Source organism: Boleophthalmus pectinirostris, unplaced genomic scaffold (genome assembly GCF_026225935.1).
Source record: "Boleophthalmus pectinirostris isolate CB_2022bp ecotype Guang Dong unplaced genomic scaffold, ASM2622593v1 HiC_scaffold_20, whole genome shotgun sequence".
Taxonomy (NCBI): domain Eukaryota; kingdom Metazoa; phylum Chordata; class Actinopteri; order Gobiiformes; family Gobiidae; genus Boleophthalmus; species Boleophthalmus pectinirostris.
In genome coordinates, this window is record NW_026571153.1 from 7746516 (window position 1) to 7767557 (window position 21042).

The 21042-nt window shown below is 38.0% G+C and overlaps 2 protein-coding genes across 2 annotated transcripts; both read left to right on the forward strand.

The window, feature by feature from the left end:
• The first annotated feature begins 728 nt into the window (after window positions 1-728).
• Window positions 729-4685, forward strand: LOC110164472 (erythroblast NAD(P)(+)--arginine ADP-ribosyltransferase-like). Its single transcript, XM_020929511.2, has 3 exons — window positions 729-760; window positions 828-911; window positions 3588-4685. The coding sequence occupies exons 2-3, from the start codon at window positions 837-839 to the stop codon at window positions 4353-4355; spliced, it is 843 nt and encodes a 280-aa protein (XP_020785170.2). The 5' UTR covers window positions 729-760; window positions 828-836; the 3' UTR covers window positions 4356-4685.
• Window positions 4686-12656: 7971 nt separating this feature from the next.
• LOC110164463 (ecto-ADP-ribosyltransferase 5-like) lies at window positions 12657-18839 on the forward strand. Its single transcript, XM_055156810.1, has 4 exons — window positions 12657-12812; window positions 14837-14902; window positions 15443-16127; window positions 18649-18839. Exons 1-4 carry the CDS (start codon window positions 12657-12659, stop codon window positions 18837-18839), a joined length of 1098 nt encoding a protein of 365 aa, XP_055012785.1.
• The last annotated feature ends 2203 nt before the right edge of the window (window positions 18840-21042 follow it).

The window sequence follows — 21042 nt, forward strand, 5'->3', positions numbered from 1 at the left end:
TCTTAACACAAAACACATCCACTGTGTGTGTTTCAAACTTCTAAAAAAACAAAAAAATATATATGATTAAGTAGAATACTGACATTTAAAGATGGCACTAAGTAGTAAGCTCCTAGCAGATCCTTGATTCTGAACGTCTTGTATCTTATATTTTGTGTGACTACAGGTTTAGTTATTATTTTTTTACTGCTTAAATGTAAATGGTCTGTCAGGATAATTTACCGTATCAATGAATCATTCAATAAATAATAAATACTAACAGTTGGAGCAATAATGTTTGAAGGTATTTCTGTCACTTTTTGTCATTTTTCTGCACTTAGATTTCAGTGTTAAACATCTATGAATGAAAAAAGCTAAGTTCCACGTTTGTTTGTGATGATCAGAAAATAACACAGACTAACATAGGCCCTTTAATAAGATTTGAGCTGTAGACAGATGAATATAACGCCTTTAGATATAAATAACTCTTTCATTCTCATTTTTGTTTTACTAGAGATTATTTTTTTCTTACAATTTTGTAAATTTAGAATTGTTTTTAGAATCCTGTGTTAGAGTTATGGCATATTTTTTTCCACTTCTCTACATTTTCTTTAGCAGACTTGTTATTGTGACAGAGAGAAGTGGCATTAGACTTGTTTTTTTTAGTTTTTTTAGGGAGGAACAAAAAAGAAGAACCTGACATGACAGGAGCAGGGAGAGCTCATCTATTTAAGAGCAGAGCAGTGATGGTCCTGCACACAGAGACTGGACTGGACCTGAAGTAAGAGCACCAAGTTTACTCTATAACTCAGTCTTGTTTTTACCCATATTTATTTTTTCTGCTTTAGTCCACAGACATGAAGACCACAGTGATGTTTTTGATGTTTTGTCTTGTGGCCATCACTGTTCTACCCGTGGAGAGAGTTAAAGGGGTGAGAGATTTTAGATATTTGTCTTGAATTTTGCATAATTACATGGTTTGGACTGATCTTCTCAATGTTTTTTTTTTTATGTTTACAACTTTGTAGATTTTAGATTAGATAGGAAAGACATCAAATATACAACGCAGTGAAATAACACAGTTTATACTCAAATCCTCAAAGCATCAACAATCCGTGTGTCATTTGTTCATTTTTCAAAATAAAACCAAAAATAAGAAAACGAAAAAACAATTTTCTTCATTATTTGTCTCCAAAACCAAAAAGAAAAACGGATAAGGATTCCTTTTTTCAGTTTTTGATTTTGTGTTTAACTGAAAAAAAAATGGATAACGGCCATTTCCTGTTTCCGTGACTTAAACTGAGACGCTTAGCTGAACCAGGATTGAATCGGGACTGAACCAGGACTAAACCAGGACTGAAACAGATCAAGGACCAGACCGGAACCAGACCGGGACTGAGACCAGGACTTAGGGTGTTTTCACACCGACAGTATTTGGTGCGCACCAAACGGTCCATTCGAACCAAAAGTGGTTAGTTCGGTTCGTTTGCGTTGGTGTGAAAGCGTCAATCGGACTCGGACCCGAACCAAATCAAGCGGACCGAGACCGCAAAAAAGAGGTGGTCTCAGTTCGCTTGAATCCACCAAATGACCAACTTTGGTGCGGTTCCTCTGGTGTGAACGCGAACCCGGGTCCAAGCCATAGACAGTATGGACAAACGGACTATTCGAAATGCATCATGGGAGGGACACGCGTCTCCTCTGCCTGAAGTGACGCGCTGTACGACTCCAGCGCAGTAACAGATTGTTGTCCAGACGCAGACGCGATTCATTTTCGAATCATTTTACCAACAATGGCCAATACAGAGAATGTAACACATGAAGATCAGAGCAAGTATCAGTGTGCGAACGTGTGGCTCCAGAGTGAGTCAAAAAGAGAAGCCCCGGTGTTCCCCGTGTTCACGTAGCAACCAGCATTTGTTATTTTAGGCTTTAATTTACCAAATAATCTCATGGCAATAGGCAATAGCCTATTTAATTGATATAACTTAACCTGTTTTTAGCCTAGTGTGAGAAATACAGTCGGACTAGATCCAAACCATAGTCCCGAACCAGCGGGGGCAGCTCCTGTTCAGGCCGGGCTCAGAGGAGCTGGAGCGGGGAGCCTCGACCTGAGGAAGCGCTTTCCCCGGGAAGAACCAAATGCGCCAAGGACGGACGCTCAGAACAACATATAACAAACCAAACTGGATTCACGCTTCTGTCCGGATGCTGCATTACCTCGGAACCAGCCGCGGTTCTTGAGCGCGGAGGACCGGAGTAGCCCGCACAGACCTGTAGGTAGTCCACAGCGCATTCTCACTTTCCCCACACAGAACCAGCGCGCAGATGACGGAACGTTCCCGCTTAGACCCAGTCCATCAAGCACTGGTCTTGCTCGCCACCGTTTGGAACCAGCACATGAAGGACAGAGCCTCCGGACCATCTGACCAACGCGCAGAAGACCAAGGACCAAACCCCAGCCCCGTCCTGAGGAGCTGCGCGCTACTGTTGCTGTTACCCGAACTCAGGACTGATGTGTGGTGAGTTTGTACAAAGTTCTACATGTTGCTGTTTTATGAGTTCATGATGATAATTTGAGATGAGGACGGCCCGTGGTTTTAACAGGAACATCGGTGTTGGTAACTGGAGTATCGCTGTTTTACCGGGAAACAGAGACACGTCAACCGAACCAATTTTGGTTCGTTTGCCGGTGTGAACGCGGACCACACTGGAGTGTATTTGCTACATAATAACAATTTTATTGCCTGGTGCGGACCAAATAATCGAACTAGCGGTGTGAAAACGACCTTAATTGGGACCAGACAAGGACTGAGACCAGGATTGACACCAGGAACAGGACCAGGACTGAGACTGGGACTAAGACCTGGACCAGACTGGGACTGTGACCAGGACCAAGGCTGGGACCAGACTGGGACCAGACCGTGACCAGATCAGGACTGAGCCGGGGACCAGGCTGGGACCAGGGTGGGACCAGACCAGAACCAGACTGGGACCAGACCAGGACTGAAACCGGGATCAGACCGGGTCCGGACCAGGATCAGACTGGGACTGAGACTGGGACCAGACCAGGACTGAGACCGGGACCAGGCTGGGACCAGGCTGGGACCAGACCAGGACCAGACTGGGACCAGACTGGGACCAGACCGGGACCAGACCGGGACCAGCCCGGGACTGAGACCAGGACCACACCAGGACCACACCAGGACCACACCAGGACCACACCAGGACTAAAAAATGGTTTAGTCCTGGTTTAGTCCTGATTCAGTCCTGATTCATCCAGCATTGCAGTTTAAGTCACGGAAACGGGAAACGGCTGTTATTTGTTTTTTCAATTATTCATTTAAACATAAAATCAAAAACAGAAAAAAAGAATCATTATCTGTTTTTTCACTTTGGTTTTGGAGACAAATAATGAAGAAAACAGTTGTTTTTTCATTTTCTTACATTTGGTTTTATATTGAAAAATGAATAAACGAACGATACACGGATTCTCGAGACTTTCAAAACAATGACCTCTGCTTTCAGTGAGAATCCACAATCTGAATAGTTATGAAAATGAGGTTCAAGTGTGTTCAAACTCTTGACCGGTCATGTTTGTCTTTTAGAAAATTCCCCTGAGTATGATGGAGCAATCGGTTGACGACATGTACGACGGCTGCAGCGAGGCGACGGCTGAAAAGGTCAAGAATGAATACTTCCCCAGAGAGATGAATAATAATAAGTTATTCAAAGATGCGTGGAAGGATAAAGAGTCCTGTGCAGAAATAAAATATAACACAAGAGACAACACTGCACTGACCAAAGACCAGATCCATGCTTTGTGCATCTACACTGGGGATGTCCCTAAGGTCTATCAACCCTTTAATAAAGCAGTTCGAGAGAGTGCAGCCTATTATAAAACTAACAGCTTCAAATACCACGCTTTACACTACTGGCTGACTACTGCTTTACAGACACTTAACATTGCCAAAACGTGTTATACCACCTACCACAGAAGCAAACAAACATTTACAGGTCAACTCAACCAAGTCATCCGATTCGGTTATTTTACCTCCACTTCAACCAATCCCAATCTGGTACACTTCGGTACACAGACTTGCTTTCACATTGAAACCTGCTTAGGCGCGCCCATCAAAAAATATTCGGTAAATAGAAATGAGGATGAGGTGCTAATCCCTCCCTATGAGACGTTCAAGATCACTCATATTGAGGAGGGTAGCGATCCGAAGTACTGTAAACAGATCTTTGTTCTGAAGAACGCAGGGAGCGAGAGTAAACTCAACTGCGCGACGGCTCCACCAAAGCCACCAAAGCAAGGCTGCTACAAAGCCATAAAAGCCATGATTGGTAAGGCATTTTCTGGGTGCTCGTGAAGTGACAGAGTATGTGAATGAATCGGCTCATTTCAACAGTTCCTTACTGTGAACAGCTGGAACCGGATCTAATTTTTTAAAAGAACCAAATCTTTTTCTTTTTAATTTGAATGCATTTTTACACTGCGGATGTTTGAAGTGTGAATATCTGTTTGACCAAACACACTGTTCCTTATACCTCCAGATCTCACTGTCTCTTTTAGTCGTCTCCAGGTCCTGCTCAGTCTAGCAGCTTTATCTCAAATGTGGTTGTGGGCAGAGTTTAGGTGTTTAGTTCCACTTAAACTGTCCTCACTGAATTCATACAATGTAAGAGCAGCTTGCACATATAACATGCCATAAAAAAATAAAATGCTCATGAAAGAATGTTATCTTGTTTTGTCTTAATTTGATGCCTGTTTCATTTACTTAAATAACTAATAAATAAACAAATAAATCATCATTGTCTCCATATCAGATTCATCTCCATGTGAAACACCGGATTTTAAATTAAATTATTAATTAATTAATTTTAATTTAAAGTGTAAATGAAAGGTTTTCATGTTTAGTTTAGTCTTTGTTTGGTGTTAATATACATGGAGCTTCTAACACTTGTGGATCACTGATTAAGATATGATGAGTTTGAGTTTTTCTCTCTGAAAAACTGGACTCTAAACTCTCTAAACTTTAGACATTTTCAAAATGTCTAAAGTTTAGACATGTCAGACTCAGGTCTGAGGGCCAAATATAGCCCACAATATAATTATATTTAGCCCATGAGATCATATTAAATGTGTATTAGAGCTGCCCGTCGACTACAGATAGACTATAGAGACATGATTTATTTACAATTGTGTTATTATTTTATATTACACGACTTACTCCCAGTTTTTAACTTTGGTCCTCTGTGAATTTGAGTTTGACACCTCTGGTCTAAACTATGTCAAAACTTTGGAACATTTTAAATGGAAATGGATAGTTTTAAGACATACTGTTGTTTGAGGTTGCTTAAATAGTAGGGGATTAAATAAGGTCAGACTTGGTCCTGTCATGTTGAAACACTAATGTGAACGTGAGGATGTTTGTGTTTACCTTGTATTTTTACTTGTGCATGTGCACAGAATATGATCATGGTCAATAAACTAAAATGAAAACTAATAAACGAAAACTAATAAACTAAAACTAAAACTAAACTGTGGAAGATTATTGCCAAAGGAACATTTCCATGGAAACAAGCAGGAGGAGGGTATTTCTCCCAACCTGTTTATGGAGCCGTAACAGTGACAACATTTTAAAAAACAAATATATAAAAAATAAAAACCTTCACATATTTCACTGTAATAAAATCTGGAAGTTGATATTGCATAATTCTGTCAATGGTTTATTGCACCAACAGAGGAAGGATGACAGGGTAAAAGCTGGTTACTCTTTGTAAGAGCACATAGTCATGGTATGGCCACTCTGTGGTTTATAAGCAGCTCTAGAGGAATAATTGAAAAACTCGTCACGTTGAATAATTAGGGTAGTTGGTGCATAAGGAAAGTAAGAAAATAACTCTGGATTGGTTAAAATTAACTAGTTCTGTTTTTCATGTTTTTTCATGTCCGTAAATATCAGGCACAGTGCCTTTAATTAGACCTTTAGTATCTGGGTAAGTTATAGCTATTACAAGGTAAGTAAAGGTAGTTATTTCCCAATTCATGATTTTGAAGCCATAACATTTAATATGTTTTGAATTTGAAACTTGATCAACACAAAAACAAACAAACAAAAAAAAATATCTATTCGATTTGTTAATCAGAGTGTTCAAGAGCTTAGGGCTGACCACAGAGAAAGCCCTGTCCCCTCTGGTTTTAAGTCTCATTTTAGGCACCACGAGCTGGAGCTGGCCCTCGGTCTTCTGAGCGCACGCGGGGGAGTGAATTTGGATGAGGTCCGAGATGTACTGTGGGGCCAGTCCATTCAAAGCTTTAAAAACAAGGAATAAAATCTTAAAATCAATTCTAAAACAAATCAGAAGCCAGCGCAAAGATGCTAAAATCTGGTACCAGTTAAAAGGCACACAGCAGAATTTTGGACTAACTGTCCAAAATGTAATTATCAAACTATGTGGAGTTGTTTTACAAAAACAGACACCATTTTGAAGCTCTGTATCAATCTCTGTTTGAACCACATCTTAATTACTGTAATATCCTATAGTGTAACGTGTCTCCAATCTATCTAGATAAATTCTCCAAAAGAAACTGACACAACCATGATATGTTCTTGGTCTTCTATGTCAGAAACGCTCCACCTCCTTCAGCACGTCCTCTTCCTCATGTCCTACAAAGAACTACAAAATAAGTTTGCCTCTCCAAACATCTTCAACCTGACTAAGCCTCACACTCGTCCCACTCTCTGTGCTCTTCATCTACTGTTCTGCTACTCTCCCTCGCTCAGACTTGGCACAACGGGAGGTTGAGCCTTCAGTCGCTCAGCACCCAGACTCTGGAACACGCTCCCTCTTCATATCGACAGATAGGCAAGGCAAGGCAAGGCAAGTTTATTTGTATAGCACAATTCGTACACAAAGTAATTCAAAGTGCTTTACAGAATAAGAAATACATTAAAATCATAATAAAAGCAAATCAAAACATAAATAATCATGAAGATTAAAATTAAAAAAGAGAGACATAAATTGGAGAGAAGAGTGCGGAATGAAAACCTTTCAGTCATATGCACAGTCAAACAGAAATGTTTTGAGTCTGGATTTAAACAGCGTCACAGAAGAGGCCTGTCTCACATGTTCAGGAAGACTGTTCCAGGTTTTAGCTGCATGAACCTGAAACGCTGATAGAGACATAAACACAACCACAACAATCATACGTAATCATGATAATGCAGCAGTAATTCATTTATGGACATGTGTTGTATGACTGTATGATCTGTCTAACAAACCGCTTCCAGACTGTTTCCATGAAGCAGGACAGGGACAACAGTCTGTCCCCAAAGGTGCTCTCCTGTCCGGTGATGGTGCTGTGCATATATTCCAGCTCTCAAACTCAAGCTTGGTCCTGCTTCCGTTGGGCATGTTGGAACACTAATGCGAAGGTGAGGATGTTTATATGATTGGAAACAAGGAGGAGGCCAAAGAGACAGGTTTGTGGAGATGCAGCCCACTCAGAGGAAGGACACATGTTTCTGTTCTTATGTTCAATTAAAATAAGAAAAACATGAACTATATATAATTTAATGTTTAGATTTTTATAAATCTCTAATACTTAGTGTTTTTCCCCTACTTATATGCCTACTATTAGAGTAATATGAATTCAAAGTAAAGAATAAAACGTTGGGCTCCTCTACCAACCTGTTTATGGAGCCATAACAGTGACAGGATTTTTAAAAACAAATATAAAAAGAATAAAAACCTCCACACATTTCACTGCAAAAAATCTATTCAATCTGTTCATCCAGTGTCATTTCAGAACCTCAGACAGCGCCACATGCAAAACACTTGACAATGCTGCCATCTGCTGGGTCTTTAAAATGATCAAAACATTTCTCGAGATGTGTTTGTACCAAACAAGCAGGAGGAGGCCTTTCTCAGACCAAATAAGAGTCAGATCTGTGGAGATGCAGCCCACTCAGAGGAAGAACATTTCTTTTTTAGATCTGCTGCTTCAAACAAAATTGAGATTTTCATTTCACTGACCTTTAAAAATACTACATGTTTGCATTATTTAATAGTTGGATTTTTATAAATTAGATATTAAATCCAGTTGACTCCTATAATTACTAGAGTAATTCAAAGTAATGAATAAAGCTTTGGGCTATTCTACCAGCCTGTTTATGGAACCATAACAGTAACAGCATGAAAAAATAAATAAATAAATAATAATAATAATAATAATAATAATAATAATAATAATAATAATAAATCAATAAATTATTAGAAGAATAAAAGAATTAAAACCTCCACACATTTCACGGCAACAGAATCTGGAAGTTGACATTGCATAATTCTGTTTATGGTTTGTTGCACCAACAGAGGAAAGATGACAGTGTAAATGCTGTTACTCTTTGCAAGAGCACATAGTCATGGTGTGGCCCAACTCTGTGGTTTATAAGAAAACAAAATATAGATATGTCAATTTGATACTTTTCACATGAATTACTGGCAGAAATATATATATATTTCATAAGTATAGTTAATGAAGAACTTACTAAAGAAGACATCTGGTTTAAATGCAATAAATAATCTCTAAATATGAATAAAACCCATTATGTTTCGTTCATTTAGTCATTAATAATTATCAAAATATGTTGAGTTGTTTTACAAAAATAGACCCTATCTCTCTCTTGAAGCTCTTATAACTCTGTATCAATCTCTGTTTAAACCACATCTTAATTAATATAATATCGTATGGTGTAACACGTCTCCAATCTATCCAGATAAATTCTCCAAAAGAAAGCGATAGGACCATGATATGTTCTTGGTCTTCTGTGTCAGAAACTTCTCCACCTCCTTCAGCACGTCCAGATTTCTCCCACTTGAATCATCACCTGCACAAAGTCCTCAGATCACAGATCCAGAACTCTTCCTCATGTCCTACAAAGAACTACAAATAACTTTGCCTCTCCAAACATCTTCAACCTGACTGAGCCTCACATTCGTTCCACTCTCTGTGCTCTTCATCTGCTGCTCTGCTCCTCTCCCTCGCTCAGACTCAGCACAAAGGGAGCTCGAGCCTTCAGCCGCTCAGCACCCAGACAGATAGAGACATAAATACAGCCGCAACAATGATGCATAATCATAATCACAATAATACAGCAGTAATTCAGTTATAGACAAAGGTGCTCTCCTGTCCGGTGGTGGTGCTGTGCATATATTCCAACTCTCAAGCTCAAACACTCTAGTTGGGCATGTTGGAACACTAAAGTGAAGGTGAGGTGTTTGTATGATTGGAAACAACCAGGAGGAGGCCTTCCTCCAGGTCAAATAAGAGTCAGGTTTGTGGAGATGCAGCTCACTCAGAGGAAGGACACATGTTTTTCTGTATTCTTGTGTTCAATGAAAACAAGAAAAACATGATTTTAATATAAACATTTTTGACAAAATGTGACATACTTCATTGAATACTGTCAACATAAAGCTTCTAAAAATTTGTGTTTCTTGATCTGCTGCTTCGAACATAATTGAGATCTTCATTTCACTGACCTTTAAAAATACCACGTTTGCATTATTTAATGTTTGGATTTTTATAAATATTACGATTGCTCTAATACTTGTGTTTTTCACCTATATGTAATATGAATACAAAGTAATGAATACAATGTTAGACTCCTCTACCAACCTTTTTATGGAGTCATAACAGTGACAACATTTTAAAAAAAAAACAAATATTAAAATAATAAAAACCTCCACACATTTTTCTGCAATAGAATTTGGAAGTTGATATTGCATAATTCTGTTTATGGTTTGTTGCACCAACAGAGGAAAGATGACAGTGTAAAAGCTGTTACTCTTTGTGAGAGGACATAGTCATGGTGTGGCCAGACTCTGTGGTTTATCAGCAGCTCTAGAGGAATAATTCCCACTGTGTTCTGTCTGCATCAAATTATAAAGTGTTTTATCATTTGATAGTCAAAGTAATTGTTGTCAACTTCACAGTAAACTCTGCTAATCTCTGAAAAACTGAACACAGTGAATAATAAGGACAGTTGGTGCATAAGGAAAGTGAAGAATTACTCTGGACTGGTTAAAATGAACTAGTTTTTAAGTTCCTGTGTATGCTAGGTTTAATATATTTTGTCTTTGTTTTTCTATAGAAATAAATGTTTTAATTTTTTTATATTTTTAAAGTGAAACTGACCCAAAGCGCTTATATTTTAATCAGAACAATTCTCAGTTTATTTTGTTGGGGGGGGGATTGGAACATAACGGAACATAACATCTGAGTCTGAATCGAGTCTGGAGTCACGTGATCGGATCGGGACAACCCTAGTATTTGGGTAAACTATAGCTATTACAAGATAAGTAGATCTCACCTTGTTAAATTATTCTCCACTTCATGATTTTGAAGCTATAACATTTAATATGGTTTGAATTGGAAAGTTGATCATATCCCTCTTAGATATTTAAGGAGGAAATAAGGAAGTTGAATAAATAGAAGAAGTCTTCTGTTTGCTCCACAAGCTTTTACTGACAGAAGATCGACTGAAGACCTCTCGATTCAAAAACACGACCATATCATTGGCCATTAGACATGACTGCATCACAGTCTCTCCATCTTTCCATCTATTGTCCTCGTACCATCAAAACTGCTTTATAAACTGCATGAGTGAATAAAAGGGTGTTTAAACATGCTCTAATAACAATGAAGTCGCTCTCTGTTACTGTTTAATGCAGAAGGTGGAACTACTGTGTTTTCTCCAAGTACAAAAAACAAAAAAGAGGACCAGTTTACTCATAATTCTTGAATTGTCTTAACTTTTTTTTCAAATCCTGAGATCTACAAGTAAAGAGTCTGAGCAGAGGCCCAAGGTGTCTCCCAATCGCCCGGTTTCTCAACCTCTGAACCACTTCCTGCACTGTAACAAATGTCCTGTAAATTTGACAATAAACACCTGGCAATTCTGTTGCCAGGTGTTTATTGTATTATTTCAGTAAATTACTGTAAATTGTATTTACAGGTAAGAGCTGGGAACACTTTACAGGTTTTTGTTGGGGAATTTTTACAGTTATTCATTGGTTTGAAGTTTACAGTAAATAATTGCTCAGCAGCTTACAGCAAAACCTTGTATACCACATTTACAAGTATTACCTGGCAATTTTGTTGCCAGGTGTTTATTGTTATTATTTCAGTAAATTACTGTAAATCATATTTACAAGTATTACCTGGCAATTTTGTTGCCAGTAATTCCCTGTAATAAAAAAAATACAGCTAATCAATGTATTGTCATAAGAATAGACTCAGAGCTAAAATGCATTCAAACATTTATTTTAAAAAAACAGTTAACACAAATACACATTAAAATATGTAAACAAAAGATGTAACAAAATATTTAACACATGTAATCGACAGTTGGACATGAGCTGATGTATAAAGTCCATAAAGAGCCTGAAGAGAAGAGACGTGAGGATCCTTCAGCTCTGTGTGAGCTGCACTCAAGTCCTTTAGGCTCCTTCTAGATCTGTAGTCCTGTCTGTGTTCACCTCATGAAACATCTGCAATCACAAAACACACAGGAATCAAAGGAGGTAACAGCAGTCTGTATTATTCTAATGTCATGCAGAAATGCTCACCTGTGAAGTGCAGTGGATGCAGTGAAGAAGTGAGTTGAGCTCAGACACAGAGCTGGAATGTGACCTGATCTTAACTGATCAGTGCTCAGTATAAACCAGGAGACCTAAACACAAACCATCACATTTTATTATTAGAATACACCTTTAATATTTACACTGAGAGGAGTGACAGAAAACATCTGTGCTTAATGTTATTATAATGACCTCAACATCCCACCACTAAGTGTGTACATGAATGACATGTTCACCAGTCCAGTGTGCAGGAGGCTTCTAGTGAAAAACAGACAGCTACAGAGGTGAGGTCCTCAGTCTCCAGTGTCCACCTGGTCTGGTGACACCTAAACAAATAAATACATATTTTTTATTAAACATGGTGTTCCATGTTTTTTGACATGTTTGGCCAATTCTTTAATTTAATCACAAGCCTACCTTTACTTTACTCCAGTGCACAGTGGACTTTTATATCCGTGCTGATGAGCCAGCTCAGTTCATGGTGAGATAAGACCTGGACCTGGTCTTCTCTCTTCAGTCCACCAACCTGGTGTAGGCCAACTGCACTGACAACTTCACCTGAACAAACACATTCACATTTGTATCAAACATAGATGTGTAAAGCCTGAACTGGCAATATGCTTTTGTAGCTCACACTCACAGTAAACACGCCTAAACATATTCAAAACATTAATAGACTGACATAGATTTCTTTGAAACACATCACGTGTGCACTGCTCCACTGCTCCTCCTGCCTGCTCCGGTGTGTCCGCGGCCCCGCCCCGCACACACCTCTTTCCCTCCATGACACATGTTCTGAACCAGTGCCCGCATTCACTGTTCACATGTAAAACAGCGGCTCAGCCCGATCACCTCTGATAACTACTGACTCTAGTGCGATACGCCCCACAAACTCCTGTTCTCCCGGAGTTTTACGACGCTGCGGCCGGTGTCTGTGTTGTTCCCGCACACTGTCGTATCATTCCGCGCTCTCCTCGGTTCACCGCGGCCTCTCGTGTCGCCACACCCGCTCTACCGGAGTGTTCATGTGTCGCAGTGTTACCGCGGCGCGGCCTCGTCTGGACCCGGGTCCGTCCGGTTCAGCTCGGATCACCGACACCGCGGTGCCTCGCGCGCAGCAGCAGCTCGGAGATGAGCAGCACCGGGCTCGAGGGAGTCGGCCATTTTCCTCACGTGCTCATGTAAACAAGCCTATACCGGTCTAAATGCGCATGCGTGAGCACAGATAACAGCGCGGTTCTGTTACGTTTAATAGGCTACGTTTACGTCTAAGTGCGAGACTTCTTACACAGACACAGAAACAAACAAATAAGCTATCCTACATACTGTATTACAACGGGGGAAAAATATTAAAATAACTTAAAAACAAACAAACAAACAACAACAAAACAACAGGTTACTTACTCTTTTGTGGAGTGGATGGACCAGTGCATTATCCCGATGAGCTCCTCTTTGTCTCTGCTCTTCTTAACTGAATGTGTGTGGTGTAGAAACATTTGAAAATACAACATTTACATGTAATATCCTCCCATCTACAGTAAAGCACAAACTAATTTTAATTTACAATAGGCTGTTGTAGAAAAATTTCTTACTAACTGTAATATTTTTTTTGTCCCACAATGCATTGCAATCTACAGTTATGACATGTAATTTGTGAAAGCAAGAAGCATTTGTAAAAGTCACTGTAGAAACTACAGACATTTGTTAGAGTGTGTCATCAACGGTGTTGAAGTTCCCCCAAAGCCCTCATGCCCTCCGCACTTGACCTCCATTTGGCTCATGTACCCAGCATGCACCTGTGGATCCTTGGCCCACTTGGAGTGCTTGAAATTGCCCACAATGCACTACAACTTTCATTTTTTCATTTAAATAAAAATAAATATCATTACACAATAAAAAAAAAGGAAATATTCTGCTATTTTAGCCACATTGCTTCATGTAACACTATTATCAATTTCTAATTGTAGCAAAGTGAGCAGAATCTTTTTAAGAACAGGACTGGGGACCAAATGGTCATCTGACGATGTTTTAGGCTGTGCATTTATTTATTTATTTATTATCAGCCTGAATCACTCAATAACAGATGATTTACTTTGCCTTTAATCTTTTAATAATTGATAGTGATGCATAAAGACATTTGTGAACACTTTTCATTTGTAGTATTAATAAAAAAAAAAAAAAGTATTAATGTTTATTAAAACTCAGGGTTTTCTTGCTTTTGATCCAGTCACGTGACATGGCGCAGTCGCTCCCTCTGGAGCCTGTTCCAAATGTGCTCCCAGACACTTGGTTCTACTTCGGAGGAACTGACTTCAGAGGACTGTAATAAAGTGGTCTTTCAAGGAAGGATCCTAGGAATTGAGAAACACCCCCACACATTTCACACACACTTCCTCCAGCTCTTCTAGTGGAAAACTGAGGCGTTCCCAGACCAGCCGAGAGACACGGGGTGTTTCCCAATCCCCAGGATCATTCCTCCAAATGCGAAAAACATCAATGCTTCTACACGTGAAAAGTGTTCAGGAGAGTCTTTATGTGTCAACATGCATTAAACACGTGAATAATGAAAGCTGAACGAATCATCAATGTCTCAATGAATCCATGTTCTTGAGTGATTCAGGCAGATCATTAAATAAATAAATGCACATCCTAAAAGATGAGGGTGTGAGGGCTCTGGGGGAATTGGAACATCACTTAGTAGAACTCTGATTATGTGGATTTCTCCGACGTGGTTCAAAAGCAGAGGATCCTGGGAATTATGAAACAGCCAGAGTTCCTCCGGTGTGTCCTGGGTCTCCCCCAAGGCCTCGTGCCGGCGGGACAGGCCCGTTAATTACACCAGAGGTGTCTATACTTTCAGTTGCTACTTGTGTTGTGTACTTTGTGTTCTTTTTCAAAATGTCTGTGGAGAAAGACAATTTTACAATGTTGAGCTCCATATAAATAAGCTCTTAAAATGTAAGGCTGATGTTTGTGATGTGGACATTGTAAATAATGTGGTTAAACACTGATGCTCTGAAAACAATTATGTCATTCTTTGTTCCTGTTCAACAAATAAGGAAATGCTGAAAACAGAAAAAGTCCAACTATTTAAGAGCGGAGCTGCACTCACCTGCAGACAGAGACCCGACTCGACCTGAGGTAACAGCAGCAAGTTTACTCTATAACCCAGATATGTTGTTTTACATTATTCTTTGTGCTTTAGTTCACAGACATGGAGACCACAGTGCTGGCTTTGATGCTTTGTCTGGTGATGACTTCTTTTCCAGCGGTAAGGATTTTTATTCAGATTATTGTGAAATAAGTCTTGGTTTAAGGATAATATTTTATTTCTTTCTAAAATTATCTAAGAGTCCAAACAATTACCAACCCAAATCCTCCGTTCTATACTTTTATTTAAAGAAACTGTATGTTGCCTGCAGTCTTACAGTTTGAACTGAACACAACTGAACCTGGGCTTTAATCTGCAGATTGAGGACACATACAAGTTCTCCTCATTGTCAGTATATGGACACATACACTGAGCTGCAGAGGCTGCAGTGCTGGGGTTTAGGTAGTGACCGTTCAGATCAGAGAGACGCATTTTAGATTTAAAACAACTGGATTTCAACTTTGAAACTGCAAACACAACATGTTTTTTTGTGTAATTTATAATTAATCGGCATTATAATTGGTACCAGTAAAAGTCATTTTTGATTTGAACACATCTGCCTCATAGACATGTTCAAATATACTTAGGCCGTGTTTATGGGATTTAAAATCTAAATCTTACACACAGTTCCTTTCTTCTTTTTCCTCTTAAATTGTCCAGGAGTCTGTCAAAATTCCCCTGAGTATGATGGACAAATCGGTTGACGACATGTACGACGACTGCAGTAAGGAAATGGCTAAAAAGGTGAAGAATGTATACTTCCCCAGAGAGATGAAGAATAATACGTTATTCAAAAGTGCCTGGGAGAATAAAGAAAAAAATGCAACTACAGAATATGAAAAAAGCCACAAGACACTGACCAAAAAGCAGATCCAAGCGTTGTTGGTCTACACTGAAGAGGCCCCTAAGGTCTACAAACCCCTTAATGTAGCGGTTCGAGACAGTGCAGCCAAATATGGCACTGATAAATTCAAATACCACGCTTTACACTACTGGCTGACTACTGCTATACAGAAACTTAATAGTGCCAAAACATGCCAGACCACCTACAGGAGAAGCCCCAGATTGACATTTACAGGTAAACTCAACCAAGAAATACGATTTGGTCAATTCACCTCCACTTCATTCAATCCCAATCTGATAAGTTTTGGTACCATCACTTGCTTTCAAATTAAGACCTGTTTAGGCGCTTCCATCAAAGACTATTCGTCCATTCCTAATGAGGACGAGGTGTTAATTCCTCCCTATGAGATGTTCAAAATCACTCAAATTGTGGAGGGTAAAGACTATGGAAAGTTGAAAAACTGTAGAAAGATCTTTGTTCTGAAGAGCACAGGGAGCCAGAGTAACCTCAACTGCACAGTAGCTACACCTAGACCAGGCTGCTTCAGAGCCTTAAAAGACAGGATTGTTAAATTTTTTTCTGGGTGTTTGGGAAGAGCCAATCATGAATGAATCGGCTCTTTTGAACGGTTCCTTGCTGGAAACAGCTGGAACCAGATCTAATTTTTTAAACAAACCAAATTTTCTTGTTTTTACACTGAAAAAACAGCTAGATAGATTTGCAGCTTTCTGGTCAAAAATGCCTAAATCTAAGTGTGTGCTGCTTTCTGTGGCATCTGCAGTTTCCAGTAGTTGGTGACATCACAAAAGCCAGGTGTTTTTATTTACAAACAGCTGTCTGCGGGGGACGGAGTTTGAAGTGTGAAAACCTCTTTGACCAATCACAGTGTTCCTTACACCTCCAGACCATCCTCCTGTCACTCTCCTTTTAGTCGTCTCCAGGTCCTGCTCAGTCCAGCAGCTTTATCTGAAATGTGGTTGTGGGCAGAGTTCAGGTGTTTACTGTCCTCACTGAATTCATACAATGTAAAAGCAGCTTGCACATATAACATGCCATTAAAAAATAAAATGCTCATGAAAGAATGTTATCTTGTTTTGTCTTAATTTGATGCTTGTTTCATTTACTTAAATGACTAATAAATAAACAAATAAATCATCATTGTCTCTATATCAGATTCATCTTCATGTGAAACACCAGTAATTTAAAGTGTAAATAAAAGGTTTTCATGTTTTTCTAATTATCACTTTGTTTGGTGTTAATATCAAAAAAGATTCTAACACTTGTGGATCACTGATTCAGATACAGTATGTTGAGTTTGAGTTTTTCTCTCTGAAAAACTGGACTCTGTTGACATTTTCAAAACCTCTAAAATTTAGACATGTCAGACTCAGGCCTGAGGGCCAAATATGGCCCACAATATAATTATATTTGGACACTGTATTAGAGCTGCCTGGCTACAGATAAACTTATTTCAAATTGTGTTATTATTTTATTTTATGTTTGTTCTGTGTTGAAACAAAACTATTATTAAACATTTACTTTAATACAAAAAGGATAAGAAAATATTATATATCTTGAAAGAAGAGAAAACATGCAGATGTTGTTGAAATTTTTCAATAAATATTTAGTTTGGCCCACGACTTAGTCCCAATTTTTTAATTTTGGTTCTCTGTGAATTTGAGTTTGACACCTCTGGTCTAAACTATGTCAAAACTTTACAACATTTTAAATGGAAATGGATAGTTTTAGGACATACAGCTGTTTGAACTTGCTTAAATGTTGAACTAATGTGAATATGAGGATGTTTGTATTTAAATCAGATGAATAAAAAACCTCCACACATTTCACTGTAAAAGAATCTGGAAGTTGATATTGCATAATTCTGTCTATGGTTTATTGCACCAACAGATAATAAGATAATAAAAGATAAGATGACTCTTTAGTTTTTGCAAGAGCACATTGCCATGGTGTGGCCAGACTCTGTGATTTATAAGAAAACAAAATATAGATGTGTCAATTTGATACTTTTCCCGTGAATTACTGACAGAAATATGTACAGAAATAATGTTTTAAAAGAAGGAGAAATTACAAAATAACAAAAAGAAATAACAAAATGAAATAACAAAAAGTATGTGAAGTATGTGTGTGTTTTCATATATATATATATATATTTTTTTGTCAAATCGTAACTATTGCTGTGTGCTGTTTACTTTAACATATTGATTCAGAGCTGTTGTAAATTACAGATCTGATACTCGGAAGGTTAAATATTTTTTTGGACAATGTTAAAACCCTCTCAGGCTCAAATTAAGTTTTAGTAACAGGAAAAATCTGATATTTGGGGAAAATGATCATATGGGATCATGATCATAAATGTATAAATCATAAATTATCATAAATTATAAATTATACATCATCAATCACAAATCATAAATTATGATCATAAATGATCATAATATACAATCCTGACTTTTTTTTCAGAGAGACCTTCACATCCAGTGTGTTCTGGGATGTTGCAGATTTGCAGCATTAGTCTGGTGTGTTAAATTAACACTGAATACTGAGAATGATATGATCGCTAACTTTATTTGTATACCACCTTTCATAACAATGAAAACAAAAAGCACAGTGTAACAGCTTTACAGTGGCAGAACAACATCACTTTTTCGTGTGGTTCTCCAAGAAACAATTTTTATCCATTGTAAAGCACAAAAGTACTTTACACTTCTGACAGGCCGTTTGTGTGTAGCCATTCTTGGATAAAAGGCTCCTGAGTAAAAAAGGCTCATAAAATATGGATGTGGACTAAGTAGGTAATTGGCATTTAGCTGTTGCAAATCTGCAACGCCGGCCTGGAGAGGGTTAAAGTTTCACAACAACTTGGCTGAAAGACAGTTTTGATCAGTTCCGTGATTGATACATTAACCGTGCCAATCTGAGAACTGAAGTTATAATCGGCTTATAATTGGCAATGGAAATGTGAATGTATAAAAACGTGCTATCGTTGTGTGCTCTCATGCAGGTTTTGGTATCAGTTGTGACCACAGCTTGAGTGGAGGAAGAGTGGAGGTGAATGAGTCTCACCAGCAGAAGGAAGCAGAACTGAACAAGTCACATCAGCTGGACTGGAAGATGAAAGAGATGATGTGTGATAGCTCAACACCAACTGATGAAGCTGAAGTGCTAGAAATTATAATGAGGATGAAAAGCTAAATAAGTTTTACTCATATGTAGATAAACTATATAAACGTAACACTGACCCAAATCTTCTATTTAAATCAGAACAATTCTCAGTTAATTTAGTTGACAACTGACACAGACATGAAATGTATTCTATTTTGAATTAGACTATTACTATTAGACTATTACTAGAACTAATACTATATACTACTAGTAGTTTTGGGGAAAGCTATAGCTATTACAAGATAAGTAAAAATTTCACCTTGTTAAAAAAATTCCACTTCATGACTTTGAAGCCATAACATTTAATATGGTTGGAATTTGAAAGCTGATCAATACAAAAACAAAAACAAAAATCTATTCAATCTGTTAATCCAGTGTCATTTCAGAACCTCAGACAGCACCACATGCAAAACACTTGACAATGCTGCCATCTGCTGGGTCTTTAAAATGACCAAAACATTTCTAGAGACGTTTGTACAAATTTTATGAAGAGTCAAAATGAAAAGAAAATTGGAAACATACGTCATAAATTACAGAATGATGAAATAAGACTGTGGAACTGAAACATTTTTAATCTAATTATTATCAAATTGTTAAAAATAGTAAGTGATTAACTTGGGTCTTTTTAATTGACATGCCCACATACCAGTATAAAGTACTAAATAAGAGTAATGTTACTTCAAATTAAATACAATAACTAGTGGTCCAAGAGTAACTGAGAGTTATTGCTGGGACATAATATGTGATTCATAATTTTAAGTAAATGTCAGTTTAAGAAAATAAATAAATAAAATAAAATAAATAATAATAATAATAATAATAATAATAATAATAATAATAATGTATCAAATCTGGTATTTTCAAAGGACGTATGAAAGAGCGGTGCAAAAACACAAATGTTCGAATCATTTCATATTTTCAGCAAAAAGCTTTTGTCACTTGTAGACTTACTCTCAGTGGGAAGAGCATTTAGTCAAGTAAAAGTACTGTTACTTCAATTAAAAATATAGTTCAATTAGGAGTAAAAGTATTCTGCAAGAAAAGTACAATTTCTTTAAAAAGTGAGTCAAGAAAATGTACCTGAGTACGACCCAGCTCTGGTTCTAAGTTCATATTTAGTGGCCAGCGCGTTGTATTTCTGTACACTCTTCACTTTTAAACTGTGTGAAGTTTCATGTTTATTTCAGAAAGAGGAGCAGAGTGGACAGAGATGTGATGAGTAATATGTAGATTATGTGGGACAGAGAATGTGACTGCTACATTTTAACTTGGTGAAAAATAATTTATGATTTTAAAGAATATATAAATATGACCTGTATGTGTCCCCAGATATGAGGTAGACATGTTCCAATCAGTTATAGATTTTACTGGTAGCAAATGCAGTTCAGACATATTTTCAGTTACAAAAGCATTGACATTATGGCAAAGTTATAAGTGTTAGAATTTTGCATTTTAGTTTCCAAGATGATGATCCAGTCAGAGCAGAATGAGCCTTACAACAGTCTCTCATTTGTGTTTCCACTTTCAATGCTGAAATCCAGTTGGTTTAAAACTCAAAATGTCTCTCTCTGATCTGAATGGTCACTACCTGAACACACGCCATGGACCATGAAGTCACGAAGCAGTGCTAGTGCAGCCTCTGCCACTCAGGGAGGGAATTCTGGAGGTTTCCTGGAGCATTGAACTGTACGGACTTACTTTCACCTCTGTCAGTACCCACAGTAATGATAATACAATTATTTCATGATGCCACAACACCGTCACCATGAAGTGCACAATGAAAGTGAAAGAATAAATAATTGTCAGGCTCATCAGGTGAAACTGAAAAAAGGCCAGGTGAGGGGACGGGTGAGAGGGGAGGGAGGAACACATCTGCCATCTACTGGTCAAAAAAAACAAAAACAAAAACAATAAAAACACACAGACAGCGGAAAGGCGGTAGCTTTACATTATTTAATGGCATACTTAATTATTCTTTTAATTGTGTATTTTTTCATATTGTCTTATGTGGACATTGCAAATGAGGCTGGTGTGGTTAAACAATGATGCTCAGATAATTATTATGATTATTTATTTATTTCATTCATAAAGCATAAAAAGAAATCGACAGTTTCACAACATCAGACACACAAGAAATGAATGAAAAGGAGCAGAAAGAAGAAAAAAAATCTTATGTTATCTGCCCCCCTTTCCTTTTCCAAATAATACATTAACACCGATGGTTACTAAACAT

Coding starts and splice junctions, on each gene's coding strand:
- LOC110164472 (XM_020929511.2), top strand. CDS start 837: ATGAAGACCACAGTGATGTTTTTGATGTTTTGTCTTGTGGCCATCACT. Junction 912..3,587: donor CCGTGGAGAGAGTTAAAGGG/GTGAGAGATTTT, acceptor TTTGTCTTTTAG/AAAATTCCCCTGAGTATGAT.
- LOC110164463 (XM_055156810.1), top strand. CDS start 12,657: ATGTGTCGCAGTGTTACCGCGGCGCGGCCTCGTCTGGACCCGGGTCCG. Junction 12,813..14,836: donor CATTTTCCTCACGTGCTCAT/GTAAACAAGCCT, acceptor TTTGTGCTTTAG/TTCACAGACATGGAGACCAC. Junction 14,903..15,442: donor TGATGACTTCTTTTCCAGCG/GTAAGGATTTTT, acceptor TAAATTGTCCAG/GAGTCTGTCAAAATTCCCCT.